Here is an 18,677-nt window from a genome sequence, read left to right as displayed (position 1 = left end):
CAGTCTCAAACAACTGCAGATTACAAAGTATTTTTCCATATCTAAGTTTGTACTGTCCCCTGGTGGTCAGCCTGTCATTTCACATGCAACAATACTTAATACAATTATTTCTATACATGTTGAAATTCCACATTACATTTGGTAACTATTTTTCATTACAAATGCAAACCAAACTAGAGACTTTGTTTTATGATAAACCTAAACACAGAAACAGATTTGGAAAAAGAAAAATGTAGGAGATGCATATTTTTGAAATTGAAGAAAGCGTCCGAGAAATCTCACCTGCAGTTAAACTCAAGACACAAACACACAACCATGAAAGGAGTTTGTTGGATTGGATTTTATACTTAATAAAATATGCATTGTTGGCATTTTAACAACTCACAAGTTACTGGCAATTTAACTAAAACACATTGATGCAATAAATTGAGGTTTACAGTTATGTAAGTGCCTACATTTATATAAGTTCTATATTTTGGCAAATCACATTTACATTTGTAAAAATAAAGAAAAGGAATGAAAAGGAACAAATCAAATTCTGTAAATATGTTTAATACTACAAAGCTGCCTAACACAATAATACTGAAACAAGGGAAATACTTCATGTGGCAGGTAGCACTGGCATATAGACAGGACGAAACAAACAAACAAACAAAACACATATGTGAAAGTAATTACAATACATTCTGGAATAAAACACTTCATAATTAGTTATCATGCATGTATAATAACATTTGTAATGGCACATTATTTTTAACTTGCTCCTTTAAAAAGATTATCCTGTCTCAAGGATCAAAACAACAAACACAGTTTTTGATTCTCCAAACCAAAATAAAACAAAACAAAACATTATAAAATTATTGCATTTTTATATATGAATTCTGTATAAATCTTAAGCAAGGCATCTTGTCGTATTACCCACACGTGGATAAGCAATGATTGTCATTATCAAAATGGCTATTATTCTTCACTTGAGCACAAAAAATATATAATATATACAGAGGAACATAATTATTCCCTTTTTCTCTTTCAGCTTATGAAGGATATGCTTTGCTATGTGTTGGCTTTCCAGTTTGATTTTATCAACCCTGTATTTCTTATTCACAATAAGAAATATTTAAAACCTAGATACTAAAGCTGTGTATACTAAAATAAGCCTTTGAGACTTTGCTATTTCTTATGCTAATCATTTCTCTGCTTCTTCAATGGTGTTACATCCCTTATTCACAAATGTACTGCAGTATAGCAGCTGAAAACCTCAGTATAGTGTGGAAAAGCCATGGGAAAACTACCAAATCACTGTGCAAAATTTACTGTGGTCAACTTCATAAGGGAATGTTTACGAATATCCGTCACAGAGTCCTGAATGTTTATCAGGAACTCGGCACGTGCACCGTGAAGCATATGAAAAAAAAATAGGTTTTCATTTTCTACACGGGTCAACGTTTTAAGCCTTGATAACAGTGATGGTAATGCTCCGTCGCTTTTTGGAGGGGCACCTCGCTTTTTTTTTTTTTTTTTTTTTTTTTCCTTTCTCGGTAACCTGACAGTTTGTGAAACGAGCTGAAAGCCCGCCCTGGATACAAAAAACCCCACAACACTGTGTTCTTCACACTCTCTGCAGGCACAAGTGTCTCGCAGTCTTACAGGTTAACCCAAACAGTGAGGACAAGACTCAAAAACAGTGAGAAAGACAGAGACAACGTGGGGGCACACCCTGAGAAGGTCAGTGTGGACACCTTCACCTCAGACGTAAGGAACGCCGACAGGGGGACGTGTGACACCAGCGTGGGACTCCCGTAGTTTATCAGCGAGTCGATCTTCTCTGCCTCCTTATTGCAAGCTTCAACCTGAATGATACAAATAAAGGGACACTTGAGGATGGAATAACAGTCCAGCACAGGGCGATGGAGAAAGGGACAATTATGAATTTTCCTCAATGTAGCTAATAATTAGTTAAACTGAGGACTGCAGTTGTGTAGTTCTGATGATGTCATTAAAAACAGGACAAGCCCTGAATTTGCATGTATTGTATTAACACCCTGTGTCTGAAACTACATCTCTGCGAGTTATTTAACAGAATGAATGGTGTTCAATAAACTATACTTATTTGATGAACAGATTTAAACAGAACAGATTCCTGTTGACTGGAGAAAGATACGGACTGTATGCTATTAAGTGCTTAAACCTTATGAGATACCTGAGAGCGAGAGAGGGCAAGGGATGAACTGAGCAATTTGGTTTGCTTCCACTTTCAGACCATTCTTCATTACAGCAGGTTTTATGGTCGGTACAGAATGACTGGGCAATCCATCAGGACACAATTGACTTTCACCTTACACACATCAGGACTGAAGATTAACTGTAATTCAACTCCAGTGTGATTCAAAAGGGGCCCAGAAATCCATCTCCTCTCGTCAGAAATGATTATAGTCAATCTGAGATGCAGCTTTTCTCACAACTCAGTAAGACATAGCCGAGGGACTACAAACAAAAGCTGTCATTTATTGCGTCCCATTCAGGGATTACAACACGCACACACACACATACACACACACACACACACACACACACACAGTAATATGATGGGATACAACTTCTAACACCTCAATCTCAGCTTGCCATCAGCAGCAGATCTTAAACACAGCTGGTAATAAATAAAAGAGCACGTCTTGTTATGGATTCATTAAGAGCGTGTAATTTGTTTTGTAGAAACAGAAGACCTATCACTAGCTATAAGTATGCCTGTGGGTACAGTTGAATGGCTGAACAGATTTAGGCACACACTAACTCCAATCCATATCATAATATCCTTGATCAGGCTGTGCTTTGAAGCACGGAACCGGTTACCACTTAGATTCAGCTACTTGTTAATCAGGAACTAATGGTTCCTCCAATTGTAGTGTCTGTCGGTTATATACGGGGACCCACCTGCAGAGACGTGGGCTGCTGATCAACCGGAACGATAAGGATCACGATCTCAGATTCGATACTCAGATATCCAAATATGTCACACTGTGGCACTGAGATATGAAGCCTCAGGATCTGAAGGATGTCATGGATAGTCATGGGCTGATTGTGATTGATCTGCAAAAGAAATTAAAAAAGGATACAGGTCAAAAACTGATTGTGTAAAACAAACAAAAAAATGTAATCCCCTTAAAGACACATTTAGGCACACATATGGCACACATATTTGGGAATTTTGTTGAAAGCTGGTGTTCTTGAAGCCTAATATTTGACAACAGACGGATTCACTAATTTTCATCTCTTCAGATACAGAATTAAATATTTGAAGATATTTATAGGTCTTCATTCAGTGTGATGCGTTAATGTTATTTTCTTTTCTGTACACCCGTGGTTTTCCATCGAAGTGCTTCGTAATTTCAACTGCATTTCAAATCCTTGACAAATGCAAGCTTCATCATTCCGACCAAAAGTAGCTGCTGTTCTTTTGAACCCGTCGTCATTTTTTCTGTCGCACCGGCTCTCCTTTCACATCAGTGTTTTCGAATACGCTGTTTTCATGGCTCAGAATTGCTGTATTATTCTGAAAGCTAGAGGAATAAAATCCCACCCTTTATATTCTGAATGTTCAGATCTGGAATATTGCCTTTCCTGTGCCCAAAATGCTGTTTAAAAGGTTGAATACTGTATATATTTGAAATTTTCAGTATTCCGAATACTAGTGGAATATTAGTGGCCATGTAGACACAGTGAGTGTTCAACTATCCTCCAGTGGCACTTTTGATGACATCTCATGATTTTACGGATTGCTTTTTGATTTGTCTTCTTGTCTATTTTTGTTAAAGTAAATGAAAACTTAACTGTGCGCTAGGTTCATGAGGGAGGCAACTGCTAAAAACAGCTATAGATCTCTGAACCACTTACTATAATAGTTTGTGCCTTTAATGCAGTAACTTTTTTTCCACTCCCTACCCACAAAAGTAGGGGGGTTGCAGTTAAGTAGGTGTTCTGCAATTAGTTATTTCAATTAGTCAAAAGCAGAGAGACAAACATATGCAATATCAACCAATATTGCAAAGATACAGTTTCCTCTGACTTTAAAACATTGTCGTGATGTTTACTATTAAGAACAAAACTACAGATAGCCTCCTTAAAATACTGGTAGCACTTATTTACCTCAATATCAGATAACAAACATTCCATATACTAGAAGATAAAAGAAGATTGAATAACTGATACAAGAATATGAATGGATTAGATTTACTGAGCTGACTCCCTCATTTCAAGGAAAGTAAATGGGAGAGCACTCAAATAGGCAAACTTGATTATAAAAGATAATGTCATTGGACAAGAAAGCTGCGATTTTGAAATTCACAGCTTCCTCAGAGCATACTAAATACAGTATTTATTCATTATAACAATGTTTCTTAATAAAGTTGTATTAATAGTGGTTTATAACTACATAAGGTTTTCACAGGTTTCTATTCACCTTAAAATTATATTATATAAACTATTAATTAACTTGAATTCATGCAATCTTATTATAAAATGTTGAATGCCATATTTGTTAAGAATTCTCCAGCTTCTTTAAACTACTTGTCTGGTGGTGTGAACAAGTCCAAAGCACATTTTGTACCAGGCTGAACCAGTAACAGATGTGCCTTATCGGTATCTGTCCACAATGGCTGCTTTCTAGTCGAAGCAACTATGACACTACTACATCAGCTGAAACCTAACTTCATATATCAAGGCCCAAAGTAATCCACACAAGTGACATGTTGTACATAAGGACCCGGAAGTTGTGCTTCCTCATTGCCCATTCATCTCTCAACACTTAAATCGGGTTACCTGTTAAATAGGGACTGAGGAAAGTACACACACGAGGAATGCAAAAGAAACAGAAGTGTGCGTACGCTTACCTCAGCAAAGACGTTCATTTGGTCTTTTGTCCACAGAATCTGTAGCATGCCGGCACACAGAGGACAGCAGGCCCCTACAAGCACAAACACACAACTGGTTCAGTTCCAGGGGATTCTGGGAGATTTTATAGTGCAAGGAAAACTGTTCCTCAGGAGAAAAGCAATGCCGTGCTTGACAGAGAAACTATATTGCCATCCTTGTAAGTCAGTTGCAATTGATTTCCTGTACATTTCTACACCTTTTTAAAGTTGTTGGTTAGGTTCCCTAACTTTATTATAATTATATAAAAGTTGCTTTTGGTTGAGCACCACAATCGGTCACAGCACAAGCTGATAAAACTATACTCTTTTGCCTTCTTTGTGCACAAGGATGGCCTTAGAAAGCTGCTGCTCAATTACTTAATGTGAAGTGTTTTCCCTGTATTTTATGTCACACAAGTTGCTTCACCAGGGGAAGACTTTATACTAGGACAGCACTACACTGTTCACAATCTGTTCACACACATCTTCACTGCGCTGCTGAGATGTCAATTATATTCTGTATGACTTTAAAAGGCCACACAGTGCAGCTCAGTACTTTATACAAGTTAGTATTTATGAACATCTGATGTGTCATTGGCTTCGTTTCCACAGGCGGTTTATTCTTCCCTGTCTAGGTGAAGCCAAAATTAAGAATCAGCATTTCCATGCAGAGCCCTAAAAATGCCAACTGCTGTATTAAAACCCAAGAAAGGCATATGTTGGGCAAAAGTTCTCATATGTTTTTTTATTTTTTTAAACTGGTCCCAGAAAGTTTGCATGGAATTAACAGAACACACTGGCAAACCCATAGCTGTCAGCTGACAATGTTTTAAGAAGGTACTAAAATGTATTTAAATGTAGCATCTTGTTTTAGTGTTTTATCTTAGTTGGTGACTTGAAACGTTTATCTTGCAATCTATAAGACCTCTTTGTAGACTTTGCAACAATGAAAGTGTGTGGAAATGTTGAAGTCTGGACTCTTTGAAAAGTTCTTTCCAGGTTGTTCTGTTTTCTCAAGGGGTTGGAAATGTCTCTATTATTGAATAGTGCTGCTAGATACATTCCTCTTGTATTCACAGGGCTCCCCTTGGGATTATTACAGTTGTGCAGGAAATAGCACAATGTAATCCACATTCCTGCCTTAACTGATGTATGTCAAGGGGGCTTTCTCTTTCCATTGTCTTGGCCTGCCTTGCACAGTGAATGGCAGTCATAGTGGGTCAAAACTTGGAGCTGCAGTTTTGCTTTTTACTGACTGACAGATAAATGCTGGTGTGGCAAAGTTAAAAATGAGCAACATGTAGATTGTGTAAATGGATGATATGTCATTGAAAAAAGAGCTGATTAAAAAGGTATCACATTTGTTGACCTACAACCATATGATAGTTTTGTAATACATGGACTAACAACCAAACACAACAAACACAATAGACATCTCATGCAGTGGGGTGGAAGCTCACCAGGTGGAGTCACTGGGTTGCACCCCTTCGTTGAGAGAGTTGGACAGCTGATGGAAGCACACCCCGACTCCGAACTGTATTCAGACACTATGCCCACAGCGTGGCATCGTCCATAGTAGTCCACAGCCACTCGGTCCGAATAGGCTGCACACACAGTGCTGTAGGTCTCCCCATTGTGGCCACAGATGGGTTTGGAGCACTTACACGATTCCTTCAAAGAGCAGTTTTATCAAATTAGCATTCAGAACAGCATGTTATGTTGATGGTTGTTAATTTACAAATGTTGACATATTGCAATTAATATACACGTTAATAAGTCATTGGTAAAATGCAACATTTACATTTAAGAAACCTTACATAAGATTCCTGGAAATACACATCTGCATATTTAAATTTGAATGTAATTGTGTTGCTGTAGCTTCTTCGCACACACCTACTTCACTACCTACTAATAAACAAAAACAAACACTTTCAACACTTCAACTTATTATCTGGCCCATAAATCTTTTGCATACCTATCCCTCTTTTCTCTGGAAACAGTGCAGTGAAATGTAGTCCAAAGTACCCAGTTATAGAGAGGAACTATGATATCAAAGAGCTCTGACATTAATAATCACCAAAGTGAACTCATTCAAAGACTTAGGAGAGCAGAGACACTGAGCGACTGAGAGAAGCCACTTTATGATACTGAGAGCTGTTCATGTACTTTACACATAAGGGTGTGTTTATTGATTTTTTTTATTTGCTTGAAAATAATGACTAATTATGTTTTTCATATGTGCTCTTGACAGTTGTTCTTCAACCTGGCTCTCAACTATGGCCTGTAGATTACAGCTCAGGACAGCTTACACATGTCCTTCCAAAAATGCACATAGCATGGGCAGTACAGCTACACACAGAGCATTATAAGAAAGCTCTCACTGATCAGTCTGTGAGTGTTCAGGTGCCCAGTAAAGCACAAGAGTGGCAGTTGTGTGGAAGGTTGGGGAAATCCTGGCCAACTTTAACTCCACCACACCCCTGCAGAGCTGCGTCTGAGGGGAATCCTGACCACAGACTGCTATGACAAAGCCCGATTTAAAACCAGTCATGTCTGCACTATAGTGCCCCCCCTCTCTGATGCTCTTGGGAGAAATGAGAGAACATGCACCCTTCCCCCTCTATTTTAGATAAGCTTAAATAGGATTTTATCACAAATAAAGAATATACTAGCAAAGTTATCAAATTCAACATATATTCTTCAAATAGACTGTATTAAGAACTCAACAGAGACTGAAAAACTGTTACAAACAACAAAGTGGTGTTTGACCAAAGCAGCGGACATTTAGACAAACACGGGCACTGTAATTGTCCTGCACTTAATAAAACAGGGACATTTCGTCCCAAAATGACCAAGAGAACATTATCCTAAATAGCAGGTAATTCAAACACAGGTGTCTTAATACAGGTGCTTTGTATAAAACCCATAGGGAGACATCAGAGATACCTACAGAGTGTAAGTCTTTGTCCGTCGCTACCAAAGTGCAGAGTGGGGAAGCCCCATGGAAAATTGGCAAGAGAGGAAAAGACAGAATTAGGAGAACTGAGAAATGGACAAAGATTTCAGCATCTACAGCAGATGAGGAAGAGAAAAACAGCAGGTTAGGAGAGAAAAGATGAAAGGAAAAAAAACAGCAGACCAAAAAAATAAAAGAAAAGGAAAAGGCGCTTGATGTCAGTAAGTGGAGAAAATGGTGTTTACAATCCCTGCGCTGAGATTTCCATCAGGACTGTACTCGACTGTGTGAAAGTGCGTCATTGACAGTGCATGCTGACAAATTAAATCCAGCTTGCTTTTAAGCATTTCCAAGCTTGTTGCTACAATTCATTACAAGGACAAGTTGTTTACTACATTTACAGGGCTAGCGGTCTGGGAATAAGGAGGTGACTGGTGGTGAAGTGCTTCACTGATTTTCCAGAATGTATCTATTAAGCATTCATAACAATCCATCACAAATCTTCTGTAAGTAAAGGTAAAAAAACATACTGTTTCCTATGGATTATTAGTTTTTATCCCTTGCAATACAATACGTTTGATTTAAACACAGAACGTGGAAATCTTCAGCCCATTCTGTGGTCCTGAACCAGGGATTGGAAGAGGGTTCTTTTACAATAGCAAGCGTTTTGGAATTCTGGGAGAGAAAACTTGGAAAGATATCTATTGCTGGCAGGATTTGACATGATCACTATACCACCTCAATAGCCTGTTAAGCTTTGGTACATGTTATAATAACAATGTTTTTACAGCTATGTCTATAATTTGATAAACATACCGCTATAAGGATACATAAATTCACCCTGTTACGGTGTAAGCACGGATAAGTAAATAAAACCTGTTTTGGCTACCTTATACAATCTCAGACTTGAGGCATTTAACCATGACTCTGGGTTACTTACCAGTGTCGCACAGTATACCGATACTGAAAAAGTACTAAATGGCTACAGAAAATTGGTGTTGTGCTCACAGATGATACTGTAAACTACCCACACTGCCCTTGTAAGAAAAGCATCACTTGCAAATGGAACAGAACCTGTACTTTGTCTTCAGTGTTTCCTTCCGAATCCAGTTTTTGAATCTCGACTGTAGTTTTCCCTTTAACTGTTTGTAACCCTGCAGTGTGTGTGGATACTGTGTAGCTCTAGTGATGGGATACCATACATTTGTGCTAGTTTTATTTGATAATTTCCCTTCTAATGCACAATGTTGCCACAATGTAATTTACGTTGCCTCAAAGTTGTACAATGTTTTGGCAACGTTGTGTGTTAGCAGGGTTGCCTAACATTATCATACCTCAGCGTTTAAAGAGCTATTGGTTAAAATACAAGGTTTAGGCTCTTGTAGGTAGTTCAAAATGTCAGCACTTCTAGTGTTTACCGAATAATCGCAAGTCATTATAATAGAAACAAAAATAAAAAAAATCTGCTTGATTAAATAGAGAAAATATTTATCGTCAATCAATTCATTCGTTGATTAATAGACCCGATTAATCGAGGCATCCCCAATAATAATACATCTATGATGCACAATAAAGCTTTAACATTTAAATTAATCAATCTTTTTTTTTTTTTTTTTTTTTTTAAGTATCGAGTATTGAAATTCATTTGGTATCGGTACCGGTACCAAAATTGTGACATCGTGACAACACTCATTTATGTTGGTAAAGGATTTACTAATGAGTTAGAGCAGTTTATTAGAGTTATTGTAGTATACAGCTTATCGTAAATTAGTTGCAAAAAGCCACCCTAAATCATCTTAATTTGAAAAACTGCAAACTGAATTCAAATTGCTGGTCTTATTCATAAATTAATTATGTAGCACCTATGGAACATTAGGCTGATTAGGCTCACATGGCTTCATCTCAGTAAGCAAATCAGCGAGTCTGACTTTTAGTAGCATATACCCTCTGCCTCCTTCATATCCTTTTATCTTACGTTCAGCTCTGCAATGTAGTGCAGATTTTACACCATTGTTTTTCTTTTTACTTTTAAAAACATTTTTCCTTATGCGTTTCTCTCAAGCAGATAGGTGTGGTGGTCTGGAACAAACTCCCCTAGCCATATTGTCAAAGCTAAATTCTTGGGATACTTGAAAAAAAAATAAAAAATTGAAGCAATTCTTGGCAAATGTTTTACCGTAACTAATTAAATTTCTATTTGTTATAGCAACGTTTAGGTAGTCATTGAACCCTGATAATATGGAGTATTCCAGCATTCACTGAAACAGTCAAATTATATAATAATTATGTATAAATATATAAAATATAATATAACATTGTGAAAATAAATATTAGCTTTTAACACTCGAACCACCATAGCCGCACTTTAAATGGTTTTGCCATTCAAATGTAAATATCTTTGTGTTTGTTCATATTTTGTCAACAGCTGTCAACAATCACAACATAGTACATATAGCTGACCGCCCTTCAAGGAACCTCATCAAGTTGGTCATGAGCGACCTTTATTATCTCGTCATGATAACACTGAAAACCACTTATAGTGAACAATGCCTTGATGAGCCACAAGGAACATCTTTTTCAGGTGTATGTTAATTATTTTGTATTCATAAATACAAATATTAAGTTGTATCCGATAGGTTGTTTTTCATTTTTATATCAAAGTTGTTTTAAAATGTAAGCTGCACATGCGGGTGTGTCGGTTGTATGTCGTTTGAAATCCTTGGGGTTCTGGCGTTAATGGGAGAGTCTAAAATGCTTAATGTAGAAAACACCCAACGTGGCCCACTGTATATAAAATGTAACAATTTTTTTCCAAACTTCACAAATTACAAGACTGGCACCATCTACACTGATACACCAAAGATTAATTTTTAAAGTGATATTAAAAGTATTTATCTTGTTAAGCCCTATTGTAGCCAAGCGTGTTGCGCTTAACGCTGAGTTAATGTTTCATGCTTCTTTTTAAACTAATGTTTGAAACTTACTCACTAAATTGTTGCTTTGATTGTCAATATATGATTTTCAATTGTAGCTCAATTCACAATATCTATGAATGTAGTAAAGCAAAACTTTTAAATCATATCAACAAAACATACAGTATTTGTTTAAACAGTTTGTCTTTTAATACAGAGTCTAAACTGAACAGCTGGAAGGTGCTAAAGGTCTGAAAACAGTATCAGTGCTGGGTGAGGTCTCTCCAAACAGCGTTCCCCTGGTCAGTGGGGTAAAAGGGATTTTAAACTTAAGACAGTAGGTTCTGCTTTACAGTAGTATCTACATATCTTATCTTATAGCAACTCACTATGGATGAGGCTCTTAGTCAATACGCTAAAATCAACAAGTCAGCTATGACACTTTGGCACTATGGTTGTATCTGTTCCACAATAATTGAATAATTGTCTCAGCTACCCTTAACTGGAAATGGCTGTGTTAATATAAGTGCCATGGATGTGTCTTTGAGGAATTTTGTGAGTCAGCTACATGACTTAATAAGAATAATGACCGAATATAGTACTGGATGCTGTATGCGGTTTTAATATGGCATTGCATCCCCATTCGATTCACCATTAGTCCTTGCTGTTGAATAGAAGTTTGGGCTGAAAAGTCTGAGCTGGTTCATCTTCCTGTGATAGTAATGAGTTAGATTTAAAATTGAACACTGGTCAATTTGAGGGGGGTGGGGGCACACCAAGAAATTTAACAAAACCTATTTAAAAGCCATGTGACTTACACGTTTATGTGGAGCCAAGACTCTCATGAATGTGGAATTCAGAGGTACTTTTAAGTCTCTGCATTTACTCATACTGCTGGGATACAGAATCTGTTCTTTTCCACCACTGACCACATGTGTGGGTTTGCTGTTTAAACCTAAAGCACATTTTCACAGTCCTCTCACCACAGACAAACATACTATTGTTTTTTACTTAATATTCAGATAAAATAAATATGTGTAAGAAAGACATTATTTCTGTGGCTTGCCATCCAGGAACATTTAACCATCACCATTCTTCTACAAATCCCTAACCTATGTATTCTGAGAGGCCAAGCTGGAGACAAACATTTAACAAGACAACTCACACAACTCACATCAAGCTTTCATTTAAAAAACAACAGCCAGTGGTCGGGGCTCTCACAGAAACTTTCCCACTTACAAAAGTTACTGCGTTTCATTCTCTAGGAGTGCAATAGATGTTCTAATATTTATTTAATATTATTGTTTACTGGTAGTTATTTCCAGACTGGATGAGGAACCTTGGAGATATCAAGAACCCATTAAAAGGGCCAAACTCTCAACAAAATTCCCAAAAGCCTGATAAATCCTTCACAACTTTACTATCAGTTGTAGCACAGACATACTTTTCTAAAATGGGGAATATGCAAAATTAACAGGTTTAAAAGATTTCAACACAAGATATAACAATGTAATATATACAATTTTTAAGACATCATGTATCTATTTTGGTGTTCATTTTGTGAAATATGCAGGAAACACACAAAAATCAAGCCCTGGCTTCACTGGCCCCCTGCCTCATTCCTGTCCCCCTCTAACCCAAGCGGATTCGTGTTCTTACCTGACAGTGGCCTGTGTATGCAAGTACTTTCTGTCTTTGGTATAGCATGCAGAGATTAGGATGCTCGTTATTTTCCGTGTCACACACAGGGTCCAGCAGGGACCTGTCACAGCTTGAAGGCCTGCTCACACATTCATATTGGTTGCAGGGATATTTGCTGATGCTTGTAAGGCACACTTTTCGTTTTGGTATACATCTGAAACAGGGAAAATAGGTACATGTAAACCATAATCTCAAGTTTGTTCATTATTAATTATGATTAGGCAAACAGAATAAACTCCTGTATGAAAATGTATAAAGTTTATTTTAAAGAAATGTAGCCAAGGAAGTATATTTTTATTGTAAACTTCTCCATCAGACTACAATGATTCACTGTGGTTAATGTCAGGCACTTGGGGACATCTAAATATGAATGTCAGCAGGATACTCTCTTTTTCTTTCTTACATTCTTTATTTGGTTTAAAAACACTATTTTGTCTGGCTATGTGGCCATAGCAAACCTGAAAAAGTGGTAACCCACTAGTCAAAGGGCTGGACCAAATCAAACCTTCTATATTGGCTTCTATCTTTTCTGTCAGTGGTGATTGTACTACATACTGAAGAAAAATATTGAATTTTATGCACCGAATACATTTCATTGTGAAGGGTAACTATGGATATGCCATCTGCCCAGAGTAACAGTTTCTTAGGAATAACTGATTGAATATGATTGTGAAATGTATTCAGTAGGATTTCAGTAAGATCTCCAAGTGACCCCTTTGTTTTCACCTGTCTGCTCCATTGATCTGCCATTGTAGCAAAGCAAATGCAGCAACGTCAGAAAGCCTTGACATGTTTAGTCTATTCCTGAACAGTGGAAGAGTTTAGACGGAGTACTTGCAGCGAGGTACATTGAAGATGAAAGACTACGGCCCTTTAATCTTAACACCGCAGTTTTGCAAAGAGCTCTTCTAAAGGGCCTTTGCCAAAGCTTTCTCCTCATGGCAAATAGGGCTGGATTTTCCACTTGTCTGTCCAGCGAATTCAATAGGAAAATAGCAATCAGTTACATTGTATGATTTTGTTTATGAAATAGCTTACATTACTGCTGACACAATGGCGGTTCTTTGAAACTCCTGCCAAGAGCCGCAGTTATGTAACATCTTACTCACATTTTAGGGTGGATTCAAAATATACTTTTTGAAAACAGAAACAATTAAGTGAAGTGGGTGAACTGCTGCACTGGAATGAAAAATACTTGCATGTTTGTTTTTCAGAAAGCAGAGGTATGTTAAAGGCAGATGTCAAATATTGTGTTTGAAATTGAGCTCGTATTGAATTTGTATTATGCAGGGAACCAGGTCAAAATCAGATTAAAGCTGCATTCCTCTATTATCTTTACATTATAAATTAGTGATCAAAACACTTTTCTAATATTGGTAACATATTACAACCAGCTCTAAACCATGAAAAACATCTAAATATTAGAAATGTAAAAGTACTATATTCCAAAAATAATACAAGTAAACTATACAGATTTAAGGTGCTTTATCTTGTCTCTGAGAGATTATTAGAGCTAACTTTAGGCAGGGATGAACTGTCTTTAGTGTAGACCAAATAACTTCTGATGGTCCTCATTAACCAGGCCTCAATATTTAGCATAGTTGTGTAACATTTATATTAGACAGCTCTGAATGAATGTTACAATTTTCCGAGTAAAGTTGGGACAGGATTTTCCAGGTTGGTGAACCAAAGAAGAAAGTAACAACCAGATGCACTGTATGATTTTGTTTATGGAATAAAATATATTCCTATGAAATAAGAAAAAATAACCTTTCTTCTTAAATCTATAGTGTGATTATTAACTAACAATCGTTACGTTTCATCTCCTTAGTCGAATACAACTGTAACTGAATTTCAAGGCAAAGTAAGAATATGAACGAAAAACCCCAGGAAAGCTTGAATAACATTTTCTTTGCTAGCTAAGAGTCCAAACTGACTTCTACTTAACGTTCCACTTGAATAGGTAATTTTACACAAAGATTCAAGCATGCTCAAGAACCAAAACTTAGACTGGATTTGGCAAAAACACCTTGTAAATAAATCTTATTAACCATAACCATACAGCCACCTTACCTTTGACTCTTAAGGCAGGGATTGGGCGAGCATGGGTCACTGTCTCGACAGGTGCCATACTCAAACTGATTGTCTGTCAGGCCCATACAGCGGGCCACACAGGCACTTGGGTATGTGCGCCCATTCTTGGCACACACTGGCACAAACTGGTCAGGACAACCACATGGTAGACCTAAACACAAGAGGTGACATTCCCTCATGTCAAAATGTACTCCAAGAGCCTTTTTCGTAATTTAAAGAACAAAACAAGAAAATATTTGCCCTGGTCCTGATAATCCCCATTCCATCAGGTTTAAACAGTCACAAATGGAGTATTGCTGTGACCCACTCACATACAGACATTTAAACAGGGGTTTCCTCCTCTGGTGCAAGGCAGATCCCAAACCCAATAGGTTTATAGGTTACTCTGATCAATGAGCAGGAGATGTGGTTAAGTCAGTGGTTTATAAGCCATGTGGAAATACCTGAATACCATTCAGCCCTCAATAACCCGATTTATCTTCACTGAACTGCTTAATCAATCATTAACAGTCTATAGAAAGTGATTAATTAATATAAATTGCACTGGGGATCTCCAGGACCAAGGCTGAACAACATGAGCAATAATATGATACGAGTATAATTTAATTTTAATAATAATAATAATAATAATAATAAATATATAAATATAAAAGCAGAGATATTTTAAAACCCTTTAACCGACTCTGCATTTATAAAGTTCATACACGTTTATGGGAACCACTAAAAAAACAAATGCATTATCAATCAGAAGGTTAAATCATTTGTTTAAGGAAGTATCTGAATGTGATGTGTCCACACTAAACCTGGTTTCATCACTCTGGGTGTTGCAGATATAACATTACTGGTGGTGAACTGAGAACATAACACAAAGTTGGTCCACAGAAGCATTTACTGCACAGTTTAAATTCTCATGGTATGACCTTTGCTAAGAACCCCCAAATGACTCCACAGTACCTGTAAAGCGCTGTCTGTCCTCCTCAGAGATCAGCTTGCTAAAACACTGGCGGCGAGAACAGACAATTTCTCCAGCATAGCAGGAACAGGGATTGCAGTCTACTTTGAAGGATGTCCCATGACCTGAGACACGACAGCTTTGATTAGTGGTCTCATCAAGAGAAATTGAAGCCCTATTCACAGTCAGTTAGCATATGATCAGATAAATGTCATGGCAGTCTCTGCAAAGGGACTGCATCAATATAATATCTGTTTCCAACTGGGAGGATTTAGTATTTCTGGACCCAGTTTAAATAAAGCAAATTTCCCCTAGAACTTGTTTGGAATCATTGTCACCCCCTCCCCCCTTAATTAATTAAATTCGATCACATCATTATTTAATTTACTATATAATCATGAATTACATTTTACTGTAGAATTAGAAAAGTAGTACAAAAAATGTAACTACTCAAATTAGTAATGCTCAGATAACAAGAACAAAAAAACATTTTTTTTTTTTTATATATATATATATATATATATATATATCATATTTCTTCAAAATCTTTTTTGATTGTCAGGTCATTAAAACTAATAATTTATAACATTTCCTGGAGAGACTATGAAGGGATTTGTCTGTTTTTCATGTCAATATGGCACAATGTCCCATGTGTTACAAATCTTGGGACAGTTGGTTGGAAATTCGTTGTGCAAAGAAAATGTTTCAACCACAAGGTGGCAATGGTACAAAGAAAAAGCTTTTTGGTATGACTGCTTGGTCACTTCTGGATGTGGTTTTAGTTTAAACTGAATTCCACGAGCACTGCAGTGCGCACACATGGCGATGCAAGGCAAATAGAGTAGGGTATTCTGGCAAGATATTTCTTTCATGTCAGGACAGTGAAATTGTGGGTATACCACAAAGACTCCACAGGAAGGAAATACCAGGGTGCGGTTGCTTTATTTTTCTTTTTATATTTAGAGCTTGTGAGTCAAATCCTTATAAATGAAGGAGAGTGTTACTGGTTATGGTAATCATAACAGCACCACGTGAGGCTTCAATCATCTCAACACTCAGTCCTCAACCTTTTCTCAATGTGATTATGGTAACTTCTACATCAAAGGGAGCATGTCAAATACTTTGTAAAAACATGCTGCTTAATTGTGCAAAGTGCCCTGTAGTATTTTAAAGGTTTAGTTGACAGTTTGCTTTACTATATCAGAGTAAAGTGCAGTAAATCAGAAGTAAAACCATGGTTAAGCATGGAGAACCATAGCTAACAAAGAAATATGGTTCAACCATAAGAAAATGTTCATATATATGTTATACACTGTAGCGGGAAAAAAATAACAACTAAAGAAACTTCCTGATAAATACGCATTATTCAAATGTGATGTGTTATAATCCTTTATCACACTGGCTGCAGTTGATGTGTCTTGTACTGTATTTTACTTCAACACATTATTGTACACCGATCAGCCATAACATTATGACCACCTGCCTAATATTGTGTAGGTCCCAAAACAGCCCTGACCCGTCGAGGCATGGACTCCACTAGACCTCTGAAGGTGTGCTGTGGTCTCTGGCACCAAGATGTCAACAGCAGATCCTTTAAGTCCTGTAAGTTGCGAGGTGGGGCCTCCATGGATCGGACTTGTTTGTCCAGCACATCCCACAGATGCTCGATTGGATTGAGATCTGGGGAATTTGGAGGCCAAGTCAACACATTGAACTCATGATTCATCAGACCAGGCCACCTTCTTCCATTGCTCCGTGGTCCAGTTCTGATGCTCACGTGCCCATTGTGGGCGCTTTCGGCAGTGGACAGGGGTCAACATGGGCACCCTGACTGGTCTGCGGCTACGCAGCCCCATACGCAACAAACTGCGATGCACTGTGTGTTCTGACACCTTTCTATCAGAACCAGCATTCACTTTTTCAGCAATTTGAGGTACAGTAGCTCGTCTGTTGGATCGGACCACACGGGCCAGCCTTTGCTCCCCACGTGCATCAATGAGCCTTGGCCGCCCATGACCCTGTCACCAGTTCACCGCTTTTCCTTCCTTGGACCACTTTTGATAGGTACTGACCACTGCAGACCGGGAACACCCCACAAGAGCTGCAGTTTTGGAGATGCTCTGACCCAGTCGTCTAGCCATCACAATTTGGCCCTTGTCAAAGTCGCTCAGATCCTTACGCTTGCCCGTTTTTACTGCTTCTTTGAGGACAAAATGTTCACTTGCTGCCTAATATATCCCACCCACTGACAGGTGCCATGATAATGAGATTATCAGTGCTATTCACTTCATCTGTCAGTGGTCATAATGTTATGGCTGATCGGTGTATATTACAGTTTGTGTTAAACCACTCTAATGATTGGACCTTTGTCAACCTTTTTTGAAGTTTGGCTTTTGAACGAGTCTTTGCATGTGATTCATGGGGATAATGCCATCAGATAAACAAATATGAAAGTACTTTCATGTTCAAATAATGCAGGATACACAATTCTAAACAAAGAGAATCGGCATGCTTGCATATTAACAAACAATACACGGAGATCGTACTTCTTCTTTGGCCTCCAACGACGCACGTTTTATCTATGTCAACACAGGTCATTTCCACACAGTTCTCCAGACGTCCACTTTGTCCGCAGGTGCATATTTCATAGCACCCTACTGTGCCTTTAGAGGAAGGCACCTGAATGAGAGCGTCTAGGTGGACAAGGAACTCCGAGGCCTCTCCCAGCTTACAGCCTAGTAGACGGAACAAAACAAGTTTACTGATGTAGAAAATAATGCTAAAGTGTTGTTTTTACCTTATAAAACTAGTTTTGTACCAGATACTCATCATGCTCTGAATCAAAACTCAGAGTCAAGATGTTCTTGACCTTACGAATTTCACAAACGTTTTGGGTAAACCTTGTTCTTTAGGCTGAGGAAGCACAGAGCAGCACCTGAAGGTCACTGGTAATTCCTACATAAAGATCCTAAAACAATAGTTATTTGGAGACAAATGTGTTTGATAAGATTACAAGTTATGTACGTGATTGTGCGAGGACGGCATCTCAACTTCACAGGTGTGAGTCGGGTGCTGGGTTGCGGCAGTCTCATACGGGACAGCTGTGCTATAGTGCCGTTTTGACAACTCCCTGATTGCGCACCTGTCTGCGGTGT

The 18,677-nt window shown here is 37.9% G+C and overlaps 1 protein-coding gene across 2 annotated transcripts in view; it reads right to left on the bottom strand.

Annotated features, from left to right (window-relative positions):
* Positions 1-322: 322 nt before the first annotated feature.
* The window catches only part of reck (reversion-inducing-cysteine-rich protein with kazal motifs), a 59,696-nt gene continuing 41,341 nt past the window's right edge, over positions 323-18,677 (bottom strand). For both annotated transcript variants that reach the window (XM_066723361.1, XM_066723362.1), the window contains exons 14-21: positions 18,069-18,257; positions 15,525-15,647; positions 14,550-14,721; positions 12,435-12,630; positions 6,368-6,578; positions 4,887-4,960; positions 2,932-3,087; positions 323-1,850 (exon numbers count right to left, since the gene is read on the bottom strand). In XM_066723361.1, coding sequence (XP_066579458.1) covers positions 1,644-1,850; positions 2,932-3,087; positions 4,887-4,960; positions 6,368-6,578; positions 12,435-12,630; positions 14,550-14,721; positions 15,525-15,647; positions 18,069-18,257 — 1,328 coding nt within the window. In that variant the 3' untranslated portion in view covers positions 323-1,643. The remainder of the gene's footprint in view (positions 1,851-2,931; positions 3,088-4,886; positions 4,961-6,367; positions 6,579-12,434; positions 12,631-14,549; positions 14,722-15,524; positions 15,648-18,068; positions 18,258-18,677) is intronic.

Source organism: Amia ocellicauda, chromosome 2, assembly GCF_036373705.1.
Source record: "Amia ocellicauda isolate fAmiCal2 chromosome 2, fAmiCal2.hap1, whole genome shotgun sequence".
Lineage (NCBI taxonomy): Eukaryota > Metazoa > Chordata > Actinopteri > Amiiformes > Amiidae > Amia > Amia ocellicauda.
The sequence above is the reverse complement of the archived record's forward strand: the minus strand, read 5'-3'. Positions and strand labels throughout refer to the sequence as shown.